General features: G+C 39.4%; 1 protein-coding gene across 1 annotated transcript in view; it reads left to right on the top strand.

Moving 5' to 3' along the window:
* The window catches only part of LOC135221624 (regulator of MON1-CCZ1 complex-like), a 317,999-nt gene that overhangs the window by 233,381 nt on the left and 59,618 nt on the right, over nucleotides 1-25,000 (top strand). Inside the window, exons 10-11 of the mRNA XM_064259288.1 lie at nucleotides 1-45; nucleotides 18,590-18,783. The exon at nucleotides 1-45 is cut by the window's left edge and continues 109 nt beyond it. Coding sequence (XP_064115358.1) covers nucleotides 1-45; nucleotides 18,590-18,783 — 239 coding nt within the window. The remainder of the gene's footprint in view (nucleotides 46-18,589; nucleotides 18,784-25,000) is intronic.

The raw sequence follows: 25,000 nt of genomic DNA, 5'->3' as shown, positions 1-25,000 counted from the left end.
AAGAGGCAGAACAAGAAGAAAATAAAACTATACAAACTGATGAAGGTTGGAAGAATATAGTTATTACCATTTTTGCATTTTTTGTAACCAAGTAGTATTATTACCAGATACAATAACTAAATGTGTATTACTAAGAACCACAATAACCTCTCAGAACCTTGATTTCATTGCATTTTTAACAGATATAATAGCTAAATGTGTATTATAAATACCCACAATAACCTCCCAGCTCCTTGACTTTATGGCATTTTTGACAGATATAATGTTTATTATTAAATAGCCACAATAACCTCCCAGAACCTTGATTTTATGGTATTTTTAACAGATATAACTGTGTACTATTAATAGCCACGTAATCTCCTAGCGCCTTGATTTCATAGCATTTTTATGGATATATTAACTAAATGTGTATTATTAATGGCCACATAAATCTCCCAGAACCTTGATTTCATGGTATATTTTAACATACAGTGCTCCCCAACTTTTACGTTGGGATAGGTTCCAGAACCCACTGCAAAATGCAAAAAATGCAGAAATGCAAAATCTCAAATAACAGTTTTGACTTAGGAGAAACCTATTTTTGGTAATGCTGTTGAGTCCTCAAGGAGTTACCCTTCATGGTGTGTCAGCGCTTTCCATGGTGACTAGACTAATAATCAAAGAAATATCTTTTACCCTGGTCTTGTAATCGGGTATTGTGTCATAATGATAAACACTATGACACGTGATAGAGTATAATGGACTGAAAGACAAGAGGGCATTTTCTCTCATCTTTAGCGAGGCTGAACCCAGTTTTTCCCATTTCGAAATCTGGAAGAAGTCAATAATGCACGTCGGACATCGTGTTTATGACTGGGCCGGATAAAAGGCCATGAACCATTACTCTCTGTTGGTCAAGGTAGGATCATTCCTTGCCCAAATCCCGTGCCTTTTCGTTAGGGAAGTGGGAGGGTTTTGAGGACTCAACAGCAACTACCAAAAATAGGCCTTTCCTACATCAAAACCTGTTTTTTTTTTATATTTATATAGTTTTGTCACTTGTTTTGTCCTCAAGGAGCTTTGCACAGAAATTGACAGGTGACGATGATAGGCTTATGCTCTCAAAATTTTAATCCCAACAACCCAGAGAGAAAATTATCAAAATTTTAATCCCAACAACCCAGAGAGAAAACAAACATTTCTGGTCCAAGATGAAGCCACAAGTTTTGGTAACAAAAACAAGAAACTAAACAAGAACTTATGTTTCTAGGCTGAAGTGCTGTAGTGACTTACCTAAGTATGCTTGTTATGGGCATACCCACTCATTAGGAAGACACCTGGTTTTCTGCTGTATGTGGTCAGGACTAACCATACCACCTACTGATACATAGTGTATAGTGTAGTCAAATTTGATTTGTTCAAGTACAGGCAGTCCCCACCTTACGACGGGTTCAGCTTGCGACGTTCCGAGGTTACGGCACTTTTCAATTATATTCGTTAGAAATTAGTTCCAGGTTTACAGCAAATGTTCCCAGGGTTACGACACCTATGATGCCAATCTGGCAGAAAAAATATGACTCCAAAAATGCAAAATAATCAATACAAGCAGTCCCTGGGTTACAACAGGGGTTCTGTTCTTGAGACGGGTTGTAAGCCGAAAATCGTTGTAAGCCGGAACATCATAAAAAATCCTAAGAAACCTTACTTTTAATGCTTTGGGTGCATTCAAAACTATGTAAACTGCTTTCTTATTGCATTTTGCATAAAAAAAACTTCAAATATTGATTATTTTGCATTTTTGGTGTTATTTCTTCTGCCAGATCAGCATTGTAGGAGTCATAACCCTGGAACATGTGTGGTAAGCCTGGAAATAATTTCTGACAAATATAATTGAAAAATGTTTTAACTTCGGAACATCGTAAGCCGAACCCATCTTAACCCGGGGACTGCCTGTATTTGAAGGTTTCTTTGATCAAAAATGTAATAAAAATTCAGTTTACATGGTCTTTAATACACCTAAAGCATTAAAAGTAAGGTTTTCTTAGGATTTTTGACGATTTTATGGCTTACAACAATACATGGCAGTAATGTTTTAAGAATATTGTCTTTGATGACCACCCTGTACATTCGGAGACCTCTTCGAAAGAGACGTTTCTGAAGAAGGCCAACGACACACTTTCCTAATATCTTGCAACCTTGGAAAGGAGTGGGGCTTTGCCTTTTAAATGAGGGACCTAAAATCATTCTTACCCCTTGTAGAGAGTGTTTATTCATGCTATGGTGTAGGAAAATCAAACCTTTTGGAATTCTTGCTGTGACCTCTAGGTAAACCTAAGTGCTTGAACTGGGCATGATGTTTTTTCTGCTAAATTGAGTTTTCTTACAAGAATAGATTTCCTTGGCCAGAAATGATGGGCCATGGGACAATAATAATTAATTATTAACAGTTTGTGTGATGCATTGTACCCGTCTAAGAGAGCCCAATTCACTAATGTGGCCTCCTGATACTAATGCAGTTAGGAAGATTGCTTTTTGTCACATGTGATTTGTGGTTGTATTGGGTCCGCTGAATCAAAGGGTAGAGAAGTCTAAGGACCTTCTTCAGGGACCAGGTAATTAGAAGTCTTTTGGGAGCAGGTCTTCATAGAAAAGGGAAGTAACAACTTCTATGCTAGAGTCAATCTCAAATCCATAAAGCAATAGTTCCAGTAATGCTGCCTTGTATGCCATGATTGTTGTATTTGCAAGGTGTCTGTCTTCAAAAAGGAATATTAGAAAATTTAATAGTGTTTCTACGGAGATCTCAACTGGGCTGTCAGTGTGCATATAACCTAATCATATCTTCCAAACAGACTGGTATTGCTGGATAGATGATGCTTTTTAATTTTTTCACTAGGTACCAGGCAATATTGGGTGAGTAGTTTTCACAGTAGATAATACTTGAAAAATCCATTCGTGAAGGTCTCAGACTGGTATCCGAATAGATGATGTCTGTAATTTTTTAAATAGGTACGTAGTAATGTTGAATGAGTAGTTTTCATGGTAGATAATACATACTTGAAAAATCCATATGTGATGGCTCAGAAATCAGAAAGGAGGATATTTAAAAGACTTTCCCTTCTATTTTCTGGGGTAGATCAGTGGACGATAATGGAATTGATCTTTTAGCCAATTGTTGAAGTAATAGGAACCAGTACCAGTAAGCTGTTCCTTTAAAGGTTGGGAGTTTGTTCCAGTCTTGTTGGAAGGCATCTCTTGCTGTTGCTTGACGGTCCAAATTTTTTCTTGATAGGCATTCCGGGTGTTGCTTTTCCATTTCCTTTTTCTTTATAAGACGGTTTTTGGACCTTGTGAAAAGGATTTCCTTGCTGGTATGGTTGCTGTTGTCCCTTTGAAGGGAGTTGTCCCTTCTGACTCCTGTTTATGAGGAATACATTTGGAGGCAACTGAAGGCTTATATGATTTCTGATCATGCAGCCTTTCTTGGATTGGGTTAAAGGAAATTTTGGGCTTTTTGTTTCCAGGATTTCCCTTTTCCCAGAAGGGCATAAACTACAATTTTGTTAGTGTGCTTGCTCGTTGAGTGACAACAGAATCCTCAAACAGGTCCTTACCGAAGGGGTTAGACTATAACAAAGCTGTCACACTGGGAAGTGACTTGTTGAAGCCTTCCATTATTTCCATTCGTGCTTTTATGCGCCAGTCTAAATGTGTCAGAGTGCTTCCCATAGGGTTCTCATAAAACTCTTAGCCACAACAGCAAAAATTGTTCTGGGCTCTTCTGGAAGCCTTTTGGTGGCAACTTCTAGCAAAGTGGAAGAGGTTAAGATACTAAGGAGGTGAGTCCTAGCACAGAGTTCTGATGAATCTGTCTCATCTGAGATTCTTCTCATAGGAGTCCCTAATTGCTGAGTAGCTACATCTAAGGGGGAACTTTTTTTCTTTCAAAGGGGAGTTGAAGCATTCCCCATTCCTTGGTGAAATTTTTAGAAACTGGGAGGATTGTGGTAAATGGTTTTAGTTCTGCCATTGACTCCTGTTTTCTGGTTGCTACATAATTCTGGAAGTCTGTCTTCACATGATTAATTATTTTAAAAGTGAAGGAACAGAAGGCTGGGGCTCCTTGGTGAGCAAGTTGGGTATTGTAGTGGGATTACAAAAGCTAAAAAAGAAAAAACTTAAAACACAAACACATGTACTCACCTCAGACTCAGGGTGAGGAGCTGCGTTGCTGTCCGCTGGATAGGCTAGGCTAGGCTAGCCGTCGTAACACAACACAATCAACCGAACAAGGATGAACAACCACACAACAATTCAGTAACTATACAACAAAAGACCACTGCACAAATAATCAGTATCCATACCAAAAAAACAATAATCTGACAAGTCAACACACTGCTTTCAACATCAAGGAACCACAACAACAACCTCAACAACTCAAAACTCCAACAATTCATCTACAACCCAACAGAACTCACAAGCACAACAAACTCAACAACACCAGGCACAACAACCTTCAAACATACAATACCAACAATAATTCAAACAACAGCTTCAAGAACCATAAAATAACTGACCGTCAATAATACTGCTACTAAAAAACTCTGACTAGCACCGGCTCTCCTCCCAGACTCTCTCACTTCTCCCGATGCTCGTAACCAACGCTCACCACTGATATACACAGCGAACGCCACAACAGACACACGCTTATGACCGCCATTAAACCACTCCCATTTATTCGTCCACCAAAATCTCTCTCTTTCTCTCTCTTTCACACAACCCTCGGAGACATTGTCAAATATAAACTACCATTATCACTCCTCTGTATTACCTCTACCAGTACATTTGACAACGTCTCCTTACACTCGCAACATCCACACTAAATCGCCTGTTGCAACATCCAAGGATGCTCGGATGCAGGCCCCCTGGATCTTGTTTGAGGACCCCCATACATTCTCTCAGTTACATCACCATTCACTTCTTCCAAACCACTTTCATTCAAATTCCCATTATCTCCCTCAATACTATCCTCCCAAATCTCATTTACTACTTCATCGACATCTCCTAGCTCTGGTCCCAATATCTCCCCTTTTTCTGCTACCAAACCACTCAGTTCATCCATACTTCTGTATCCATACTTCTGTCAAACTCTTGCAAAGACTTATCCATCCTATCAACTACCTCCTTACTACTCAGTTTCCTTCCCACTGATGTCTCACTTATCCCTGTTAACTCAAACCCACACACGCTATACGTATCACCCATTTCCTCAAGTCATCCATATTACACGCCTTATCAACTGTTTGTACTCGAGCACTAACAAACACCGTTATCATGCAGTTCAAGCTTCTTCCTTTCATTCCCTTTCTTTACCTTCTGCCAATTTCTTCCATACTCTACCAACACTAACTGCCAATCTCCCAGACCCATTTGTTCAGTGACCCTTGACTCATACTTATTCACCCTCAACCATTCACTCACCAATACTTATTCACCCTCAACCATTCACCCACCGCATTCTCCCAAACATACTGTCACATACTAGAGGACCCACCCAATTGAATCCCCTTAACACCTAGTTTCCCAAATTCCCAGCCTGATTCATCCTCTTTTGCTTACACACAATCGCTACATGACCTTCCATTCCACATTCATCACACTTTGCACGCTGTTCTTTACACATCCTAGCATAGTGCCCATTCTTCCCGCAATTACTGCAAATCACATTCACACAGGTACCCTGACATCCACTCGCTAAGTGCCCTGCCTGTCCACACCTATAACACTCAATATCCCTATCTTTCTTACACTTGCTTACCAAATGCCCTGTTTGCCCACACCCGAAGCACACTCCTAACGCCTGCTGACATTCATTCTTCTTGTGTCCTGGCTTTCCACATCTGTAACACTGCTGCTCTTGTTCATGACTAACTGACCCTAGTCTTCCAATGCTCACACTCCGATCTCTCTTAGGGTTAACTATACTTATGTTACTTGCTGTAATGCTCTTACAACCACTCGCTCTGCCATTCGCCTCGGCCCTTCTAAAATTGCCCCTCTATAGATCTTGAACTCGGGCATACCCTCATTTACTTTGGTCCTGACGCTGACACTTCTATTCTCTTTCGTACACCTATCTAGCTCATAATCCCCAACTATCTCTAAAATATTATGCCATGTTAACCTCTCATTCCATCACCTTTTCTCCATACGTTTCAGATTTATAAACTCATACAAACTCTCAGGCACAGTCTCCAACAACTTCCTCACTAACCTTTTATACTCATTTATCCCTCCGTCCCCAAACTTTTTCCTAGCTAATGTTTCCAACCTGTGCACATACATTGACAATGACTCACCAACACTCATTCTTGCCTCTTCAAAATCATGTTTTCTCCTATATCTAACACTACTCTTTATCCTCTTTGCCTGTTCCACAATCCTGGCTTTCACACTCTCATAAGGCACATTCCCTACTCTCATCATTACCCCATACATACTCAACAAAAATCCTGTCAAAAAGCCACCCAACTCTCTTGCCCAGACTCTCTTGTTATCCCTATAATTAGCCGCACGATACTTCTCATATTCCTCAAAAAAGTCCCCTATGTCCCCACTACCATATTCTTCGTATTGTGCACATCGGGGCACCTCTCTCATATACACAGCCTTTCGTACTTCCTGCTCACTCTCACTCTCACTTTCGCTACTTCCATTCTGATCCTTTTTAACCTCATCCGAATACAATGAATCAACTTCCATACTAACATCCATACTCTTGATTATGCTCTTCTTACCCTTCTTTCTACCTACCTGTCTCCACTCACCGCTATCTAAATCACTCTCAGCCCTTTCCCCAACGTATTCAGTCCTAGTCTCATCTTGTCCGTCATCCTTACTAGCCTTCTTTCCCTTAGTCTTCTTCTTTTCCTCAGCCCCCTTCTTAATCTCATCCTCAGGTTTATCCTTATCCTGTGTCTTCCCCTTCTTTTCCTTACTTATCAGAACCAAATCACCTTCGTCATTCGTACTCTCATCCACTTATTCGTTCACTTTCTTAATTGCTACTGGCCCATCAAGAGACCCAGTAGGTCTACCTCCTACTGCTCCCTCTCCCATGAATCCCTTCATCATCTCCTGCACTGCATTCATCATTACTCCGAATTATTCATCCATTTTCTCAACCGTTCTCATCTTTCATTTCCACTTTCACACTACTTAACATTCCTCTCATTTTCTCTAACTCGCTCTACAGCTCCACACACTCTACCCTTAACCTCTCATTCTCTACTTCCACTCTTTCCTTAGCTTACCTTGCCAACCGCAACTCCTCCTTCAGCCTCTTCACTTCACTCAAACCTTCCAAACTCACTTTCTTCACCAATCATACAACTTACCACACCAACCGTCCTGCAGCTGCTACACCAGCATCCCCACGTTGGGCGCCAAATAATGTGGTGGGTTTTTACAAGCTAAAAAACAAAAAACTTAAAACACAAACACATGTACTCACCTCAGACTCAGGGTAAGGAGCTGCGCCGCTGTCCGCTTGATATGTAGCTAGGCTGGGCTAGGCTAGGCTAGTCGTTGTAACACAACACAATCAACCGAACAAGGATGAACAACCACACAACAATTCAATAACTATACAACAAAAGACCACTGCACAAATAATCAGTATCCATACCAAAAAACAATAATCTGACAAGTCAACACACTGCTTTCAACATCAAGGAACCACAACAACAACTCTCAACAACTCAAAACTCCAACAACTCAACAACAATCCAACAGAACTCACAAGCACAACAAACTCAACAACACCAGGCACAACAACTTTCAAACATACAATACCAACAATAATTCAAACGACAGCTTCAAGAACTACAAAATAACTGACCATCAGTAATACTGCTACTAAAAAACTCTGACTAGCACCGGCTCTCCTCCCAGACTCTCACTTCTCCCAACGCTCGTCACTGATATACACAGTGAACGCCACAACAGACACACGCTTATGACCACCATTAAACCACTCCCATTTATTCCTCTCTCTCTCTCTCTCTCTCTCTCTCTCTCTCTCTCTCTCTCTCTCTCTCTCTCTCTCTCTCTCTCTCTCTCTTTCACGCAACCCTCAGAGACGTTGTCAAATATAAACTACCATTATCACTCCTCCATAGTGTTATTCATAATGGGAGTATAGGTCCATTTTCCGTTGACCAGGTAAAGGGTGTTATCTATAGCTTTTAATGCTATATTCCCAGGTAAGAGAACAGTTTCCTTTTGAAGTTTCTCCATGTCTGGCGAAGGTAGTATAAGGCACTATTCTATATTAAGGAATGCTGCCCTGTCTCTTAAACTCCACATGTATAACTTTGATCATGGTTTCCACTCCTTAATTAGATACTTGCCCTCAGCAAAGAAAATGCACATTGAGGTGTCTCGCCAAGGATTATCAGTATCATCAGGGGAGGATATTGGAGCTCCTGTTATATTTTGATCTGAAGTTTTGTAGTCCAAACTGGCAATTTTGTTGGTTCCAGTTGGAATTCTAACCATAGACCTTGTGTGGTCAGAATTTATTTCCACTCCCTTTTAGGTTGCAAGATGCAGTACTTTTACGCTTTGGAGTGTACATCACTGTCTTGATTTCTTTAATTTCCTGTTCGGAATCATGCAATATGTCCATGTTATATTGATGTTCTTTGGCAAGGCCATCTTTGATGTTGCTTATAATTTCCATACGAAATTGATCAAATCCCTTGAACTGTGTATCCCTTTTGGGGGAGCTTGCATAATCTTACTGAACATCCACAGCTGAACTGTAACTGTCTGTTACCCAGGGGGCTGGGGTTCTGGGTAAGTTATTATACCCCTTTGAAATTTAGTTATTTCAGTTGAGGTTAGGTACTAGACCCTTGTATCCCTTTTGGGGAAAGGATCCTGCTAAGTTTCTGAAAGCTACTCGGGAGAATGCTTTTGAGAAAGGGTTAAATATTTGCTGCTTGAGTTCTGTGCTGGATAGATTTATCTTTCCTTTCCTTATCCTCGCTGAACCCTAGGACCCATTTAGTCAGCTTAAAATGAGCTGTTTCATCCTCATACCTAGCTGCTGGGAGCATACTACAAATTTCGCACATGTATGACAACAAAGTAAATTTGTCTTGTTTTTTACAAGGACTGTGCTCATGGCAGGTGGCATGGGATGTACCTATGGGCAGAAAGCAAACCAATCAATTTGCTACAGAACACTTGAGCTGATGGTCATGCCCAATGACAGCCCTGTAATGAAAAACCACATTTCTGGGCTCAGTTCGTGTCGCTGCGCGAAATATCCTTTAATCCATTATTTCTAAGGTAAATGTACTAACACATACCAGAGAATAAATAAAATAAAGAAAAGGTCAGTACTACTGACTCGCTCACCCTCCAAGAGGGTGTCGGTATGAACACTATGGCGAGTGAGACCACTACCACGAACCACTTGCCAATAGAAATCTCCTACTACAAAACCCCCACTAGAGGGGAGCCGACCCACAGAGTGGGCAGCAACTACTACTACTCCATCCCATGCTGCCGACTGCTGCGCCTCTGGTGGCCATCCTTTTCAGTTAGCGCACCGCGTACACACGTGCCCTTTTTTGCTCTGTGTTTTTTGTGCCCCTATCTTGGATTTACTAATTATGGAGCGTGCAGCCATCGCAGCAGCTAAGTTAAGTAATCAGTTGTTATTGCTATTGGGTTTTTTCCGGCCTTGAGTCAGTATTTGCCGTTTTTTTAGGTATAAATACGGGCTCTTGGTCGGAAGCATGGCAGCATGGTTCTGCCTCGTGGCGGGTTCGTTCTTGGTCTTCCATACCTAGAACCTTCCCTTATTTCCTTACGCTCTATTGTTAGTTATCTATTTTATGTTAGGGGTCCAGCCTACTGGGTTTATGTCATGCATGCATGTCTTCTTTACCTTGCGTAGGCATCTTCCATCCAGACCCTAGCCACAGCTCTTAGTATTGGCCCCGGCTAGCTTTGAGTGGTAGACTTTCTTTCGGGTTAGTCGTACACTCCTGGATTTTTTCTCCTACTGATTTATTTTCTTACTTTACGTTAAGTGATTTTTGATTATTTTATATTTTAGGTTAGCCTACGGCGTCTGGCATTTCACGTAGCCTAGGTTCCGTATTGCATTGGTCTCCACCATTTATTGCTTCCGCTCATCAGTTCGGTTGCTTCTGTATAGCATCTCACTGATTAGTTGGTTGCTTTAACCTAGGCTATGTTGTTTCATTGTATTCGCATGTTACCGCTCCGTGGTCACCATGTGATCACGGAGCAGCCAGGCGCCTGTCCAGTCACCTTACCCTCCTCCCGCTCTTCCATAGCAGGGCCGGGGGGGGGTGGGGGGGGGGGGGGGTAGGTCTGTCCTCGCTCGCTCCACATACCCGTGCCTGCCTCCCTCTCTCCCTAGGCGGAGGGAGTAGGGGGGGCTGGACAGACCCAGGACTGGACCTGACCGTTCTCTGGCTTCACGGCGCGCTCGGATGACTAAGGGGGGGGACTGGCCTTCACCTCCGTCGTTACTCCGTCGCTCCGTTGCTAGCTCGAGTCTGTTTCGCCCTCTCGCTCTTTCCCGGCTTACTGGTGCTCTTTAATTTACCGGAGCTCCGGCATTCACGTGGAAAGGTGCTAGTTCACCCTTGCGGGCGGACTGCAGGCGTACAGTTGGTCTTTCCTAACCACCCCGTCTCGCTGATATCGCGACACGAACACCGCCGCGCACCGGATTTATTCCGGTACGTTCTAGGGCTTTAGGTTTAAGTGTTTAGTATTTAATTTAAACTATAGTAAGTTTAATTTAAGCTACCTTGAGCCAAATCCCTCCGTTACCTACGTTATCACACCGGATCTCTCCGGGGTTCTAGCCTATTCAGGCGGTAAGGGAGGGGTTATGCCCAAAAAATCCCTTTTTATTTGAAACCAATTAGTATAAATTGTTTAAAAAAAATTGACAATTCTGTACAGTGAACCCCTCGTATTCGCAGACTCCAGATTCGCGGACTCACGTATTCGCGGATTTCTCTATGGAACATATACCCCCATTATTCATGGAAAATTTGCCTGTTCGCTGTATTTTTCTATGAGAAATATCCACAAATTTCTGGTTTTTTATCAGTTTCATCATAAAATGCACTTTTTGTGGTGAAACTATTAAAAAAGCCAGGTACAGTGGGCCTTTGTTTGTCAAACGTTTCTTATGTTAAACTTAGTGTTTTTCGAATGAAATTTTCGAGAAAATTTTGTATTGTTTGTTGAACAAATACTCATACTTCAAACTGACTGATTATCTAGTTTATATACTTGTATTTGATGACCTACTGGGTCTTACAAGTTAAACTGTTTTTAAAAATTTTTTTATTTACAATATATAGTTTAATGGTAACCATATTCGACAAAATAAATACAAGAATAAAGCATTTCAATAATAAATTTAGCTTTCAATATAAAATTTAGCATAAAAGATATATAAAATTGTATGTAACTGTGGTGACATCACGCCCAGCTGAATTGAGACTGAATGAGGGAGTGTTGATATGTTGAAAGAAGGAGTAGATAGTTAAAATATTACTGAATGTTTGCAAAAGCAATAACAATTCACATAAAAAAGGAAATTACCCAATAAATTTAATGTAATGATAAAAATTATGAATACAACAAATGCAATACAAAAAAAAAAACAGAAAAAAAGTCTTAATTGAGCCAGTGTTTGGTGCGCCGAGTGAGATGGTCTAGTTGAACAATATTAGCAAAATAGTAAATAAAAGAACAAAGCTTTTCACAATAAAATTTTGCATAAACGATTAACAAAATCATTCATCATTGAGGTGATACACAGCTAACTTGAGGTAGAGGGAGGGGGTGTTTATATTTTTGAGGAATAATGAATGAATGATTTTAAGTTATTGTGTGTTATGTTATTGTTGAGGAGAGAAGATACAGTAAAATCTTTACTATATAATATGTACATAAAAGCAGTACCAATTCACATGAAAAATAAAATGTTATTTGACAAATTTAGCATGATGATAAAACATGAAAACACTTAAATGCAATGTCATGAATAATTCCACGATTTCAACACCGGTAAAGCCTCGATGTTGTGAGGCTGACAAACCTGCCTGAAGGGCTAAGTACCTACTGTTGCACGAGGGTAACAGGAATAATAGTTGAGAGGATTTTTACAAAGTTTTTACAAAAATAAAGCTTTATGAATTAAAAATATGACCAAACAGTGACACATGAATAACAGGGACGTATTACCCCTAAACTAATGCAAAAAACTCAGAATGGTCACATGACCACCTAAAAGTATCAAAAATCACTCAAAATGTAGTAAGAATTTGGCAAATCAACAAGGGACACATTCCCAAAAGTTCACTAAACAATGGCTGAAATAAAGAACAATTACTTACTTCTAGATTTCATGGTCACATGGCTTTGCTCACAACTTCTCCTCATGGTCATGTTCAAACATGCGTGCAGCCCCTACTCTGCCCATATGAGATCTGGATTTGGATAGGTCTGATAGAATAAAGAGGATGAGCAGTGGCTGCAGGAGCTTGTTATACCCAGTTAGGCTAGTCAATTTCAAGCAATTTTAGTTCTTCAAAAAGGACGCATTTTCTACTCTCATGTAATTTACATTATCACAACAAATGTATCATTATTCCATGGAGGGGGGATGTGAAGCGAGGAACAACTAAATCAAAGTTGTCATTAAAGAACCATTCTGCTTGTGCTGCCAGGTCATCGTATATGTGGCAATTTGCCTATCAAGGAATGTTTTGCCTACGTCACGGAAAACTTGTGCACAGTTTTTCGCCACATGCAGTACAGTAAAAAACAAAAAAGAAAGAAAGCTTGCTCGAGTCAGAGTTTGTTGCGCTGTGTGAGACGATCAAGAGAGAGAGGAGAGGAGAGGGAAGAAGGCTCTGCTCACCACTGACTTATCAGCTGGGCTGGGATGATTATTTGCCCATTTCTTTCACTTACACTCAATCTGCCCAAATCACTAATTTTTGTTACGGTAAAATACCTATCTAGTGACAATTGCTTTTTATGATTTTTTATTACTGTAAAAGTAACTCGGCTCTGTAATAAACAAAGTGGCAACACTTTCAGCTCCTGCATGCCTTTGATTGTTTGTTTAAACGGCTTCCTTGCAGTGGCAGTTCTAGAAATCTTTCATGGGGGCCACTTAGGATATATATATATATATATATATATATATATATATATATATATATATATAGATATATATACTATACATATAGATATATATGTATAGATATATATATATATATATATATATATATATATATATATATATATATTATCTATATCTATATCTATACATAGAGATATATACCTTTAGATATATAGATATAGATATATATATATATATATATATATATATATATATATATATATATATATATATATATATATAGATATATAGAGAGAGAGAGAGAGAGAGAGAGAGAGAGAGAGGAGAGAGGAGAGAGAGAGAGACCGATGAATGAGAGAGAGACGAGAGATACTATATATATATACTATATATATAATATATATATATATATGTATATATATATATATATATATATATATATATATATATATATATAATAAGTATATAGATATAGATATAGATAGAACTGGGTAAAAATGTTCTGTTACAACAGAATTCCATCTAATAAAGGAGCCCATAAAAACACCAAAATATAGAGAGAAAAGTACTATATTTCAGAGACTGCTGTCACCCTCTTCAGGTAGATGAATGAAAAAAGTTTACAGAAAAGGTGGTATTTATACCAAGAGGTCCATCCACAGGCAAGCCAATTTAGGTCGCCCCCACTGATAATCTTCCTTTAATCTTCTTAAGCGTTGGTTGAATGAAAATCTTGTCGATCGTATCTGAAATCCATGCTCCTTTTGAGATGTTCATTACCTGCCTCTCTTTTATTAAAGCCGATTCCATCATTTGACTTATAGCAGCAAACTGCCGGTACAAGAGAGGCAGGTAATTGAACATCTCAAAAGGAGCATGGATTTCAGATACTGGATCGACAAGATTTTCATAAAAAAAAAAACCAACGCTTAAGAAGATTAAAGGAAGATTATCAGCGGGGGTGACCTAAATTGGCTTGCATGTGGATGGACCTCTTGGTATAAATACCACCTTTTTCTGTAAACTTTTCTCATTCATCTACCTGAAGAGGGAGACAGCAGTCTCTGAAATATAGTACTTTTCTCTCTATATTTTGGTGTTTTTATGGGCTCCTTTTATTAAATATATAGATATATATATATATATATAATATAGATATATAGATATATAGATATATAGATATATAATATATATATATATATATATATATATATATATATATATGTATATAGATATACTTAGATATATATAGATATATATATATATATAGTATATAGATATATATATATATATATATATATATATATATATATATATATATATATATAGATATATAGATATATATATATATAGATATATATATATATATATATATATGACTGGTAAAAATGTTTCTGTAACAACAGAATTCCATCTAATAAAAGGAGCCCATAAAAACACCAAAATACAGAGAAAAAAGTACTATATTTCAGAGACTGCTGTCTCCCTCTTCAGGTAGATGAATGAGAAAAGTTTACAGAAAAGGTGGTATTTATACCAAGAGGTCCATCCACAAACAAGCCATTTTAAGTCACCCCCGCTGCTAATCTTCCTTTAATCTTCTTAAGGGTTGGTTGAATGAAGACGTTGTCGATCGTGTCCGAAATCCATGCTCCTTTTGAGATGTTCATTTAACCTGCTCCTCCCTTTTATTAAGGCCGATTCCATCATTTGACTCTTATGTACCGGCAGTTTGCTGCTATAAATTACACGTGACAAATTCCAGTTTATTCTATGGTTATGTTCATTTATATGGTTGAAAATAGCCGTGTTCTGTTGTCCATACCTAACTGGCCATTTGTGTTGTATTAATTCTCTGGGGAAGGGATTTACCTGTAAATCCGATGTAAGATTGGTCACAGTCCTGGCATGGGATTCGTATACCCCAGAGTCCTTTGGAGATGTCTTTTGTTGGACGTTATCAGGGATTTGGCTAAGTGTTTGGGTAAGTAAATACAAAAGGGTTCGATTTTCCGAGGGGTTGGTTATTCTCTTAATTGTGTCCAGGTGGGGAATTATTATTTATTGTTGGGTGTATCTCTGGTCTTGTCTTTAGGGGGTCGGTAGAAAATTACGTTTGCTTTGTGAATTGCTTTCTCAATTATATGGTCAGGATATTTTAAAGACGAAAGTTGCTTGCGAATTAGTTCAAATTCTTTTTCCAGGAATTCTGGGGAACAAATTCGTAAGGCTCTTAAGAACAAGTTACTAGCTACACCTATCTTGATAGTAATGTCATGATAGCTAAAGTAGTGAATGTATGAAAGTGAGAACGTTGGTTTTCTGTATATGGTAAATTTGTATTCTGTCGTATCTCTGATTATTAAAACATCAAGAAAAGGAATTTGGTTGTCTGTTTCCCATTCAACTTTAAATTTGATGCTGGGCACTAATGTGTTTAATTTCGAGAGGAATTCATTGAAATTGCCCCACCTATTATCCCAAAAATGTGGATATCATCCACGTATCTCATCCACAGCATGTTTTTGGGTTTTATTGCATTTATTACTGTAGTTTCAAAGTATTCCATGTACAGATTGGCTAGAACAGGACTAAAGGACTACCCATACTACACCCCGATTTTTGCTTGTAGAATGATTCCCCGAATGAAAATACGTTATTAGATGCACATAATTCAACTAGCTTATTATTTTGTCAAGCGCCAATGGGAAATGATCTGAATAGGGGGATAATTTTACCCTTAAAAACTGAAGAACGTCCTGTACTGGTACTTTAGTGAACAGAGATACACCCAACAATAAAATAATAATTCCCCACCTGGACACGATTAAGAGAATAACAACCCCTCGGAAAATCGAACCCTTTTGTATTTACTTACCCAAACACCTTAGCCAAAATCCTGATTACGTCCAACAAAAGACATCTCCAAAGGACTCTGGGGTATACGAAATCCCATGCCAGGACTGTGACCATTTTACATCGGATTTACAGGTAAATCCCTTCCCAGAGATTAATACAACACAAACGGTCAGTTAGGTATGGACAACAGAATCGGCTATTTTCAACCATATAAATGAACATAACCATAGAATAAACTGGAATTTGTCACATGTAATTTATAGCAGCAACTGCCGGTACAAGAGTCAAATGATGGAATCGGCCTTAATAAAAGAGAGGCAGGTAATGAACATCTCAAAAGGAGCATGGATTTCGGACATGATCGACAACGTCTTCATTCAACCAACCCTTAAGAAGATTAAAGGAAGATTATCAGCGGGGGTGACTTAAAATGGCTTGTTTGTGGATGGACCTCTTGGTATATACCACCTTTCTGTAAACTTTTCTCATTCATCTACCTGAAGAGGGAGACAGCAGTCTCTGAAATATAGTACTTTTTCTCTGTATTTTGGTGTTTTTATGGGCTCCTTTTATTAGATATATATATATATATATATATATATATATATATATATATATATATTATATATTTATATTGAAAATTATATATATTATATGTATATATATTTCTTTTCTCTCTCTCTCTCTCTCTCTCTCCTCTCTCTCTCTCTATTATATATATATATAGATTATATTATATGTATATATATATATATATATATATGATATATATATGTATATATGTATAATGTAAATATATCTCTCTCTCTCTCTCTCTCATCTCTCTCTCTCTCTCTCTCTCTCTCTATATATATATATATATATATATATATATATATATATATATATATATATTGAAAATTATATATATGTATATATGTAAGTATATATGTATATATATATATATCTATCTCTCTCTATATATATATATATATATATATATATATATATATAAAACCTGCTCCTAAAGACAAGTGAGAACATGAAGTCTCCTCAGATGTACTAATAAGTCTTTGAGACATTCTATTACTTGTAACTCCTTTTGTTATTGATTTTCTATTTTTATGTTGTGATATTCTTCCCTTTGTTGAGTCGTGGTTTGTATTTGTTATAAATTTGTTATATGGGGATACTCTTATCTATACTGCGTTGAGTTTCTCTCTCTCTTAGGAACTTATGGTTTTATATTTCTCTGTTCTTCTGGACTTTTCATTGATCTCTTATTTGATCTTTTATTTAATCTCTCATTTCATTTTTTGTTTAATCTCTCAGGAGGTTAGTTACATAGATATGTGAGTTCGGTTTCCTTTAGGATTCTTGGCAAGTTAACCACCACGTTTCATTTTCTTAATTATTATTGTAAAACACACAAAATTTCACTTTCTTATCACACACAAATCTAATTGACACAGGGTAAACAGAGTATAAACCGACACAAGTTATGCGTCCAGAAGTGAGTAGTTAACTGGTCTTTTCTTTCGTTCCAATTGGTCTCTGGACCCATTTCTGATTTCTGGCTCCACCTCTAATTTTTCATAATTGGTTAATCTTCAATGCCTACTACTTCCGGTGACGACATCTAACAAATCAGGGCATACTGTGGGCAGTCCGTTCCACCCACTTGTTATTCATTGCTCTCAGATCAAAACAGCTTGCATCATCGACTTTTGTTATGTCTCACTCAGTCCTTTTCTGCGTTTTACGAGTCTCATATCGCAAACATCCTGGTTTGCATTTCTCTTCTACTTCTCTTTCACCTTCATCTACCAAAACTCTACTAGTACATTTTCCTAGCTAATATATTTCCTACATAAGTAATCTTACAGACTTCTGCCTAACCCTTTTAATTCAGTACGCACAATATATATGTGCATATGATGTAAATTATGTCCGTATACAGTGTTCCCCCCACATTCGTGGGGAATGTGTACAAGACACCCACACGAATAATTAAAACCCACGAAAGTTAGATCCACCACTAAAAATACTTATAACTGCCTATCTTCAAAGTTCAAATACCAAATGTATACCTTTGTTTCAGCAGGGGTACAGAAGGAGGAGATTACATAGATTGTTTAGTTCTTGTAAGACAGTGATTTGTAGCTTCAAAGGAACAAGATAATAAAACTAACTTTTGTGGAATGTATACTGTTACTTCCAAGTGATATCTTTCCTCCAGCTTTCTTACTCAAATTCTTTTCCATTCTACTTTTCCACATAACAGGGAAGCAAGGGTTTGCATTCCATGAAGGATGGACGATTTTGCTTCATTTTGACTTTGATCCAGTACCTTTCCTCCTTTCTTTTTTGTTATGTAATTTTGAGATTTTAGTAATTGGTTCTTTTCGAATGAGTATTCATTTTAAAAAGTCATTTACTTTGATTTTAAAAGCTCCCTGATAGCCAGTGCTAGAATTAAAATTTAATATCATAGCCTTTTCCATGAATATACCTGCAAATATATTTTTTGTTGTATTATATGATTTTTTTCAGAATCTTGTCAAAGAGTCCCACTGAAAGTTGTGGTTGGAGTTGTAGTGGAATACACAAGATCTCTAGGTGCTGTTGGAGTAACTGTTCAACATTTCCTGTATGAACTGGTTATAAATGCACTTGTTAGAACAAGGCAGTTCTATCAATTGCATCAGCTACTTCAGTATCATGTACTTGCAGATTCAAAACCTCTAGTAAGTCACTAAACCTTAATATTGAATTTTAGTATAGAACCTCTCAGTTGTGTACATGTGAGTGATAGAATGACTTTTCTTTCTGTATATGATATTAGTTCATAATATTTTAAAAATTGAAGATATATAACAGCCTGCATCTGTCATTTTCGAGCAATCATCACAAAATAAACAGGTTTTGACATAAACCTGTTTTTGGTAGCCGCTGTGAGTCCTGAAAGGAGTTACACTCTCATGGTCCCCCCAGGGACTCCATAATAAAAGACCATCCAACCTCAAAGAAATCCCTTATAGTAGTTGGTCTTAGCCAGAAAAGTGTTAGTTGGCACGGTGATAAAGGACTTACGACAAGAGAGCTCTATCTCCTCTGACAAGACAAGATTACCTCAGATTTTATTCTATTCACACAGATGTAACAACAGTGCACATGTCAGCTATCTTTCTCACTACACACCAGGTCTGTGCAAGGTAAATGTTCACCCCAGAACCATGCATTTTCGTCAGGGAAAGTGGGTGGGTTTGAGGACTAACAACTGCTACCACAAATAGGTTTTTCTTATGTCCATGCCTGTTTTTTGATAGTGTAGCTGCTGTTTGACCTCAAAGGAGCAAACATAGGAAATTGACAGGTAACAAAATGGCTTAGCTCATAATAAGTAAATCCCAGCAACCTATGGTCTGAAGTATGGTCACATGTTATCAACCATTTTCTTTATTCTGGGTACTCAACAAGGTTTGGCAATAAAGAACAGGAAACAACACAAAGACCTACACTATATGTATTGTTCTTTGTTGTTCTAAGGTGACTTACCTAACAATATCAGGTCTAGCTGCTGGATTATTTTGCCTTCCCTGGCAATATCTCTGGATGTCCACCACACTCATGCAATAGTGTTTCAGGAATTTTTGATACAAGGTAAATTCTAAGGTTATCAACTGTTTTTCCTTATTCTGGATACTTAATATGGTTTGGCAATGAGGTGACTTTTCTAATGATGTCGGGTCTGGCTACAGGATTACTGCATCTTCCCTGGCAATAGCTCAGAGTGATCACCACTCTCATGGTAATAGTGTTTCAGAAATTTTTAATCCAAGGTGAAGTCACAGGTTAAAAAACCATTTTCTTTATTCTGGGTACCCACTAGGGTTTGGCAATGAAGAACGGGAAACACAAGAAACCACATACGTATTATCCCTTATGGATCTAAGGTGACTAACCTAATTATGTTGGGCCGAGCTGCAGGATCATTGAGCCTTCCTTGTTTCAGGAATACTGTCTCTAAATAACCACCCCGTAATCTTGGAAAACTTCGAATGATCAGTTCTGAAGTTAATGATGTACTATTCACCTTTTGGGTGTCATATGACTTAGGTAAGAAGGGAGGGTTTGCCATTATAATGAGGGACACTGAAATAATTCTCTACCTATTTAGAGAAAGTGGTTTGTCTGTGCTAGGGTGTAGGAAAATTAGAACTATCTGGGATGTTTGCTGTACCATCTAAGTAAACCTTGATTGATTGAACCGGACATAATATTTTATCCAAAATACTGAGTTCCTTTATCAGAAAAGAGGATTTCCCCTTTAAAAAGTCCTGATTCTTGGCTTGGAATGATAGGCCAGGATACACTTCCTCAGAACAGATGATCATCTTTCTGTTACCTGACAATCCTCCCAATTACCTCCCAACCTGTCAAAGAGTCATCCGTGTGTATTAAAACTTGTACGGATGGTGAAGAGTCAGGTTGACCTGGTTTGAGAGACCCCCCTCCCCCCCTTCCAGGTCCCTGAATGGAGTATCTTCCCAGTTCTCTGACTCCCAAACATGTGGGAGCCAGGCTGTTTACATCCTTCAGTCACAATGTTAGGATTGGATCTACACAGATGCAAACTGTAATGTGCCCTGAATTTGTTCCAACTGCTGTAAGGAAAAGCTGGGCTGTGCAAGGAACCTTTTTAGATCCTTCCTTATTCAGGTTTGAGTATTTTTAGGAAGAGACAACCAGCTGTGAAGATTATCCCAACGAAGTCCCAGCTATAGAGAATGTCTCCTGGGTATAAGGCAGGACTTTCTTCATTTTATCAGGAATCATTTTGACTGGAGCTTGTTGACTGCCACTTACAGGTTTTGTGGTCACTCTTCTCAGGTTCACCAATTGTCTAGGTAGGCTACCTGTTGAATGCATTCTTTCCTGAGCTCTCGAAACAACTGCTGCTGGTAATGTTGTGATGCTTCTTGGAGCAATGTTTAACCTGAAAATAAAATCATGTCAGATCTAAAGAGATGGTCCAGGTCCCTTGTAGAATGTGATAATGTACTTGGGCAGTAGTAGTTTATCCCAAACTTGTGGCAAACAATGTGTTTGTTCAAACTTAACAGGTATGTATAGTAGTATCACCCTTCATTTGGAGGAAACTTCTTGGGAATGCTGAAGAGAGTGCTTGGGCACAAAGAAACAGGTTTTTCTGTGTTGTCCTCTGAAGAGACCCCTCTGCATATATATTCTTCCAAAGAGTGGTCTAGTATATGGAAAAACACCTGTAGAGGAGGGAGAGGGTTAGACCATTTCCACCCTAGCCCATAATACTGAGTCCCCAAGGGGAGGACTTCCACTGCATGTTATATTATAGAAGACGATCTCCAACCATGTAAGTCTTATAGACCTCCACCTCTTCCCTTGCCTTTAATAGGCAACTCAGAAGTTGATCTTCCTTTTCTTTGGTAGGAATGTCTTTGTTCAATCAAACAGGTGTGCTTATATGGTGCTGAGTCATACTGAATTCTAAGGCTTAGGTAAAGAAACTGTGTTGGGTATTGTTTCTCAGGTTCCCCTTTTCCAAGAAAGCATTTATTTTGCAATTCTGTTGCCAGGGTCATTTAATAAGTTGCACAACAACAGACTTTTCAAATAGGTCCCAACAGAAGGGGGAAGAATGTAAAATGCAGGTTATAGTGGGGCATGACACGTTGGGATCTGCTAATGCTTGTTCTGGAAGACTCTAGAAGCTCTTTGATGGGTACTTCCAGCATAGTAGTAAAGGTTATTGGGAGTTGAAGCTTAGCATGAAATTAGGCCATGGCAATCATGTCTGAGGTTTTTCTCATAGGTGTCCCAAAATGGTCGGTAGCAATGTCCACTGGTTGGTTTTTCCTCTCAAAAGGATGGACAAGTTTTGCCCATTCCTTTGTAGAATTATCAAAGATAATGGCTTTATTTCTGTCATTAACTCTTGCTTCCCAGTCACTCCGGAATTCTGAAAATCTTTCTTCCAACAACTGATTGTTTTAAAAGTGAAGGGACAGACGGCTGGGATCACCCAGAGAGGGTGTTGATTCTCTGAAATTGTTGATGTGTTATATTTTTTCAAGTGGGCAGGGTAACCATCTCCTTTAGTTTCTCAATTACTATTGAAGGTGGGACCGAGTGCCATTTAGTACTGGGAAAACACACTGTTTCCTGAAATTCTATGTGTACAACCTCAGTCATTAATGCAGTATTTTCAATCAGGCGAAAGGATGCACATTGAGGCATCACATCAAGAGTTATCAGTATCATTATCAGGGTTGGATATTAGTGCCTTTACTACCTACTGATTTGGAATTTTATAGTCTGGACGGGTTGTATTATTGTTATCAGTTGGAGCTCTTGAAGTGGGTAGGCTTTCTCTTAACACCAGCTTGAGTTTAGCACTATTGACAATCTTTAACTTCATTTTGGGCTTGGGATTTTCATTACCTTGTTCCCATGACCCAAGTTTTTTTGTAGGAGATCTAGTATCTGCCTGGTCAGACTATGCCCCTTCTCTATTCTCTCATTTGAAGGCTGTGAAATTTTTACACCCCATATCTGATTTAGCATCTAGGACTGACCTGAATTCCTTTGGAAATCATGGATAGTATCTTGGATATACTTGATGCTCAGTAGCAAGGACATTCTTGAATACTGCTCATGATTTCCCAGCAGAATTCTGAAAGGGCAGCAGGTGGAATTTCCCTGTTAGGGATGCTTGCATGAAATGATTGAGCCAAGGCAGCTCCATCACTACTGCCAGGGCAGATGGAAGCCCTAAATAAATGACTTACTCCCTGGAAGGTATAGACACTATAGATGGAATTTGGTTTTATATGTGATTGTTGCATAGGAGAGGCAAGAGTTTCATCTGAGGTATTGTTCTCATATAAAGCAAAAGTCTGTGGCCCTAAAGCTTCCAGATTCAGAAGAGTAATTTCAGTGGCTATGTCTACTTCATGTCCAATATTATTGACATCTCTCCCAAGGGCAGACTCTTTGTCTACATTGGAGGTGTCAGAGTGGGAGGTCCTAGAATCCACTGTGTTGGAGTATTGGCCCAAACATGAACTCTGCTCAGAGGATGGTAATAGACTCAGCAGGAGTTCTGCTGGAAAGATGTCATATCCTCCTTCCATACTCATGTTGAAACCTATGACCCATAGAGACACCTTAACCCTTTAACGCCGATTGGACGTATTAAACGTTGATACAAATTGTCTGTTGGGTGCCGATTGGACATATGGTACGTTGATATAAAAAAGTTTTTTTTTAAATTTGTGGAAAAATACTTATAGGCCTACCAGGCGAAAACTTTTAAATCACGCGCCTTGGGGGATGCCGGGAGTTTACGGATCAAGCTGTTGTTTTGTTTACCAGCGTGACCCAGGTGCGCATGCGTGAAATGCCTCCTCGCATCAGCCAGCATCAGCAACGCGTCATCCGAGAGCGATCTTTTGCCGCAATCGTGTTTTGCCGAACTTTTGCGAGAGTGAGTATTTGTGGTGGTACAAGACATACATAGAGATGTCTCAATGACGTATGGAGCACGAAAGGCGCGTTTTACCCGTCGGGAGGGATCGTGTGAGACGTATTTTGGACTTGGATGCTGGCGAAGGACCAAGTACCCAAGATGACCTAGCGCCTAACGCCGTTCCGTGCGGCCTCGTGTGGACGAAAGTGTTCAAGGACCACAACGTGTGTCTCGTGTGCCTTTAGTAACCCATAGGAAGCATCGGGGTGTCCTTAGGGGCAATCGTAGGCATTTGGGAGGCCTCCAACCAAAGGACATTGACGACCACTTATTAGAGCTTGATCGGGAGCAAGTTGCAAGTCCTCATTTTGATGGCGGTTGGTCATCTAGTGACGAGGACATCACTCCCGATGTTAGTGATGATGAATATATGCCCCCAATGTCCGTTCGAGGGTCACATCCCGAAAGTGAGCTCGAATTTAGTGGTTTTAGTGCGTATGAGGTGGAATCTGAGGAGGAGGAGGAGGAGGAGGAGATATCGTCGTCTAGATTTGTCGCTGATGACGACACAGAAAGCGAGGGCCTAAGTGAGGAAGATGGGCCAGGGGGGGTGTTTCGAGTGTGAAACCGTGCCCGAGCACGTACCCGTGTGCTTAGAAGGTCAGAGCGTCCCGCCAGCCAAGGTGAAGGTCGGTCGTCCGAGAGCGACGAGGGGTGGTTGGGAGGACCCCACCCCACCTAACATGCACCCATTCACGGCAGCACCTGGGCTCACCGTACCTGTTCCTCTCACTGCTCTGGGGTTCATTCAGCTGTTCCTTACGGGGGAATTGCTGGAATACCTGGTAGCAGAGACGGTGGACTATGCTTGGTACTGCCGTGACGAACTACGGACGACGTTGTATCGCTGGTGGAGCTGCAACCTCACCGACATGGCGCATTTTTTTGGGGCTCCACATTTTTTTTGGTATGATGCCTGCTGCCGACATCAGGTAATATTGGAGGCAGAATTTTTTTTTAAGTACGCCCAATGTGCCCGGCGTTATGCCCAGTGATAGTTTCCTGGCGTTGAACAGGTATTTCAATGCCTTCAACCGAAGGGCCATACCCCGGAATAACCCCGATTGCCTCATCTTAGTCCGCCCAGTGTTGGAGTACATTCGTGAACGGTGCAAAATTCTTGTGGTTTCTGGCAAGAACCTTTCTTTGGATGAGGGGATGATGCCTTACAAAGGACGTCTTAGCATTAAAGTGTATAAGCCCAAGAAGCCGAAGAAATATGGAGTGAAACTTTTTTTATTACGGAGTCCAACACTGGATACGTCGTGGACTTCTCGGTGTATTCCGGGGTCTTCTCCACGCTGCGTGACATTGTGTTCAGTCTTGTGGGGATCGTTTTTCCATAACCAGGGATACTACCTGTTTATGGATAATTATTATAACTCGGTATCCTG

The sequence above is a fragment of the Macrobrachium nipponense genome, chromosome 20, assembly GCF_015104395.2.
Source record: "Macrobrachium nipponense isolate FS-2020 chromosome 20, ASM1510439v2, whole genome shotgun sequence".
Taxonomy (NCBI): Eukaryota; Metazoa; Arthropoda; class Malacostraca; order Decapoda; family Palaemonidae; genus Macrobrachium; species Macrobrachium nipponense.
This window is presented reverse-complemented; position numbering and strand designations above follow the sequence as displayed.